The 5409-nt window shown below is 31.0% G+C and overlaps 1 protein-coding gene across 1 annotated transcript; it reads left to right on the top strand.

Moving 5' to 3' along the window:
- The first annotated feature begins 427 nt into the window (after nucleotides 1-427).
- Nucleotides 428-1102, top strand: LOC141392414 (tyrosine-protein kinase Shark-like). The gene has a single exon (XM_073965358.1). The coding sequence runs from the start codon at nucleotides 428-430 to the stop codon at nucleotides 1100-1102; it is 675 nt and encodes a 224-aa protein (XP_073821459.1).
- The last annotated feature ends 4307 nt before the right edge of the window (nucleotides 1103-5409 follow it).

The raw sequence follows: 5409 nt of genomic DNA, 5'->3' as shown, positions 1-5409 counted from the left end.
TAGAATTTATTATTAGGTTCACTGTTAGATGTGTTCACTGTTAGAATGTACAAACTAAAGTAAGTAAATTGAAAAATTTTACTGAAAGTTGTTCTATTGGTTTTATGTGAACCCGAAGCCGGTTTCGAAACAATCCTTCACAAGAAGATTTTTACCCCTTGAGAAATGTACCGTTATGTAGCAGCTACGTCTAAGAGTGCATATAAAGTAAATTTTTTTGAATAAAGATTTTCTACCCTTTCATACCACAAATTCTATATAAAATTTTCACAATACCCTAAACTGTAGTGAAACATTTTTAAATTAAGGTTTTATATCCTCTGAGAATTCAAAGTCTGAATTTTCAGACGATTGGAAATGTAGATTTTTTTTTTCATTTTTAAAATAGCGCACAAATAAACAAGAATTCTTGCGTGAGGCTTCAGTCATGATACGTCTTAAACATCATTGCATTGTACACCTAATCGGAATATCAAAGGGAACTACATTGATGATGGTTCAGGAGTTGGTACCATTGGGTTCCATGTTACATTTTATATTGGACCACAGGGAGAAAATAAATCCAAACTACGAACTAAAGGTGTGGGCTTCACAAATAGCATGTGGTATGGAATATTTGGAGAAACGTCATTTCGTTCATCGTGACTTGGCTGCACGAAATATTCTTTTAGCATCAAAGAATCAGGCGAAGATAAGCGATTTTGGTTTGTCTCGTGCATTGGGAAGTGACACCGATTGTTATCAAGCGAGTCAAGGTGGCAAATGGCCTATAAAATGGGACGCACCTGAAAGTTTTAACAATGGCATTTTTTCTCATGCCAGTGATGTTTGGTCATTTGGTGTTACTCTATGGGAAATGTTTTCTCTGGGCGAGCCTCCTTACGGTGATATACGTGGGGTCGATGCAATTAAATTAATAGAAAGTGGCCAGCGTTTGCCTCAACCACCACTATGTCCGGCGCACATCTATGAAATTATGTTAAATTGCTGGAATTATAAAGCTAAAGATCGTCCCACATTCCGGTATTTAACTGAATTTTTTGCCCGTGACCCAGACTACCAAAATATTTTAGAATTAGTTAAAACTGATCATATCAGTTAAAGAATACTCCCAACCTCTTACCATGAGGTATAAAACTATTATCATATATTTTATGATTATTAAGCAAGTGCAATCGATATTTCATTGATATACATATATATATATATATATATATATATGATTGCCTGCATAATTTTTACTCGCGATTCATGGATTTTTTAACAGTGTGCTTTCCTTCTTTGTGAAAACGTATGGTATTTTAAAATAGAGTATTAATAAAAACAAAACAATTCCATTTTTAATTACATATCAATGTATTTAATCGAAGCATGTTATCGGAATCTGTGTCATTGGTATTTATGTATGTATTAAGTTTGTTCTAGTTCTAAGTCAAATAAAATATTAGCTAAAATAGCGTATATAGTTAACGTGACTTCTATGGCCATTTTGAAGACAGGACATTTTACGGAAGTATTGGGGTTCTTGGCAAGACCGCTGAAGCTAGAAACAAGAATTTGGAAGGTGAGTTACTGTTTGCGTGTAGGGCTGGTAAGGTTGGGTGTTTAAAAATTCTTACTGGTAAGAGCAAAACCAGAATTCTGAAATTTCCAACGTAAGTCACTGTATATATATATATATCTTTGATATAAGGTCATAGTTTTGGAAATTCGAATTAAAGGGAATTAAGTTCTTTGCAATTTTTAGCGAATGGGTAAAGCAATATATTTGAAATTTAAAATTTGGGGCTCTGATGGTGCGTAGTGGATACATACTGCGATTTCTTGGAAATCCGACTAAAGGCGAATGAACATTACATAAATGAAATTGAAATAGCTATTAGTATACAAAAATACAGTTTTCATCATCAGTGTTATTTATTTGTATTTTATTTCCTTTCCGAATGCGAAGTAGCGGACACTTTGCTAGTAAAAATATAAATAAATAAAAAGAAATATAAAAAATATATTTAAAACTTTGTTTTTTTAAAAACTATCAGTAAAAAATGTACTGAGGGTGTGCTTAAGTTTTGGCCGATACTATGCATATATCAAACGATTCTGCAGAGTTTATTTTTAGTTATCTGAAAAATATCAATATAGTTCTATATATTATTCTACAATCTAGAAACTGATATCTTAAAATATGTATTTGTTATACTGTGATAATTATTTTGGATATCAGTAGTAAATATTTCAAATGACAAAAAATCTCACTAATAAATACTCAAAATAGAACTGCAATATTTCCCATTAATTGTTCCCGTAGATACGATAAAAACATATTTACGTACATATATGTATATGTTATATGTATGTGTGTTTAGTACATATAAACACCTAAATTAAAACAACCAATTAAGCAAATTTTAAATTCAAATCTTTCCAATTGTATATTTTATCTTAGATCCAAATATCGAATAGAAATTACTAATCAGTTTGTTTATTTATAACTTCCTTCAGCAATGAAAGATAAAACTTGAAACAAAACAAACATGCCATTCATTTAAAATGGCGTTGAACTTATCGAACATTTGAAGCAATAAATTCGAATAAATATCATAAATCAATCGACTACGACTACGTTAGCTGATCGGGAATATAATTAGCGACCAATTTTCTTGTGTTTTTAGACAATAAAAACAAAATCATTTAACTTCACTTCAAACAGGTATGAGACAATGATGATGGTTGGTTGCTGTGCAACAATGTCTCAACGAGCATAAAAATAATCAGAGTCAAAACATAAAGCTGTTTTTGAATGTGAACGTGAAATACAAATGTTGTCATCTAAATGGAAGACGTTTTTATTCGTTATTGTTTAGAAATACTAATTGTAAGTGGGCGTTACGAACGGTAGCTACAAAGGATTACATGAAAATATTATGGTATTATTAATTTCGTTAGGAAATTAATTAAGGTTATTTATTATGAAAATTGTATTTACTGAGATGCAAAGTAGTATGTAGTTTAATGGTGATTCAAATGCTGTACATAAAAAGGTATTCATAAACAATTAATGGAGGTATATATGGTAATATTCATTAAAGTTTTACAATCGTTGAAGTAGAGGTTCACCATTTAATAAGTCGCGAACTGTTAATATATTTTATAAAATATGAATATATTTATATTAATTGAAGTGTTTTAGCCATGATCTCATAATATGAACCATAACAAATAATTTTCGTGGAAGCTGCGTTGGTGGTAATATAAAAAAATTGGAAAAATGTGTTGAAGTAAACAATTTTTTTGGGTTCTTTCTTGATTTCTGGCCAAACCACGCAAAACTCAAACCTGTGCTCAAAAAGAGAACTAAAGAATACCCCTTGGGCAACATGGTTCTAGTGTATGACTTTTCGATATATACACTGCAGCCCCCTAAAATCGTTTTTCGAATTTTTCTTATAATTAGAGGGTGCAACTAGATAATAATCGAAACTAGCGATTCCACGTCGCACATTGGGGCAAGATTCCAAAAAACGGAGATTAATTCATGCAAGCATTTGAGTGATCTAATGTTAATATTTTTCGAATGTTTACACTTCAATCAATATAACGGAACACAGTTTTGGTGCAAATTGAGAGATTGGGGAGGTATATTCGAAGCCCTCATAAATGGGTACCATAAAAACTATGAAGTGTTTTTACGGTTTTGCCTACATTTCTTATTTGATGAATCTAAAATCTCCTAATATCATAAATTATTGGTTAAGCTAATATTTGGCAAATAATTAGGTCAAGTTAGGTCAATATTTTAGTGTAGCTCCGATACAAGGGTATCTCCCGATTTTATGTATTTCGAGGGCCTTGACCACATTTTTTAGTACATTTATCTTTGAATTAGGATTTATAGTTCTGAAAATTCATAGTGTGAACATTTTTCAATATCGGTCAATGTTTTGGTATAGGCCTCATATATGCATATATTGCAACTAAACTAGCTTAAATTGTGAATTGTACATTTTGAAGGGTTTGAAGATATTTCTATCAAACATCATCTCTATATATTTTCGTTTTGGAATAACCTCCATATAAAATATTCCGCTACATTTTTAACTCTAAATGCTTTTCAAAAATAGGAAAAAAATAATTTTTAATATGCTTCTAAACTTCGTTTGCCACAAATATATTTTTCTGTGACTCAGATTTCTAACTGAAGTTGACGATTCCATTCTAAAAAGGGCACTTTTGATGCGTAAAAAATATTACTCTTTATACACCAAAAAATTTAATTTTTTATGGTGCTCTTTAAATTATTAAAAATTCTCTAGCTTTATCACAGTGTAACTGTAGAAGTAAACAATATATGATCTTGACAAGTTTTGTTTGCGCAATATCAAAGACAACAATCAAGAGAAAAATACAAAAAAATTTCTCACGACCTTCTCGACACTCTTTTTTGTTATACTCCAATACATTTTCAAATTATGCAAAATCTGGACACATTTTGACGAATTTTTTAAACACATTTCTACAAGAATTTTTCAGAACAATTTTTTCTTAAAATATTAAGAATTACCTCTATATTTAATATATATTTTGAAAATTCCAAATTTATGTAGCGGAAACTACGATATGGCGATTTAAAAGCAGCAAAATTTAATACTTTTCACCCGTTTCTTAAATTTTAAAAATATGTTCAACTTTAACACTGTGCTACACGAAAAGTAAACAACATACGACTTTGCTATTTTGGCTAGTGAGGTAGAATTTCGTACTCGTTAACCCTGTCAAGACAGATTATCAAAAATTTGTGTTTCAATTTTTCAATTAAGTGCCGCTTTTTTCAATCTTGCCCCAACGTGCGTCGTTCGATGTATATCTCATGCGTGTGCTCCATACAGCTTCCTAGTAATAGGAGTCCAAAGGCGAAAATTTGGTGCGTAAATTTTCCGAAAAACCCTATTTTTTGGCTTTAAAATTTACAACTGTCGTACAGGTACCCCTGAACCCCGCGTGATTTTAGTTTTTTTACGTGCCGGATCTAATAAGCCCTTCCGTGTTCGAATCCATCCACTAAAACGCCGGATATAGATACCTTGATAGTAGGAAAATCTGCAAAAATATATTTTGAAAATTCCGCGAATCGAACCGCGATTTTCTTTGATTATTTTTACATAAATGTAATCCTTTATACGCGATTATTATATTTGCCAAAAAGGTGTGTCACAAATTAGAAAGATTCGGGAGTAATATCCCTATTAATTTTTTTTTGGTTTTTTCTTTGGTTGTAACTTCATTATTACGCTCTACTACTTATTTCTATTGCTTATCGCAAAAAGCAAATATACTTTCACGATGACAAATTATTTTCCTTGTAATAGTTTTAGCAAAATACTTCAGGTTTTGTATGGAAAATTAGCGAAA

The sequence above is a fragment of the Musca autumnalis genome, unplaced genomic scaffold, assembly GCF_047663935.1.
Source record: "Musca autumnalis isolate F117 unplaced genomic scaffold, ASM4766393v1 scaffold_2, whole genome shotgun sequence".
NCBI classification, from domain to species: Eukaryota; Metazoa; Arthropoda; class Insecta; order Diptera; family Muscidae; genus Musca; species Musca autumnalis.
The sequence above is the reverse complement of the archived record's forward strand: the minus strand, read 5'-3'. Positions and strand labels throughout refer to the sequence as shown.

Coding starts and splice junctions, on each gene's coding strand:
- LOC141392414 (XM_073965358.1), top strand. CDS start 428: ATGATACGTCTTAAACATCATTGCATTGTACACCTAATCGGAATATCA.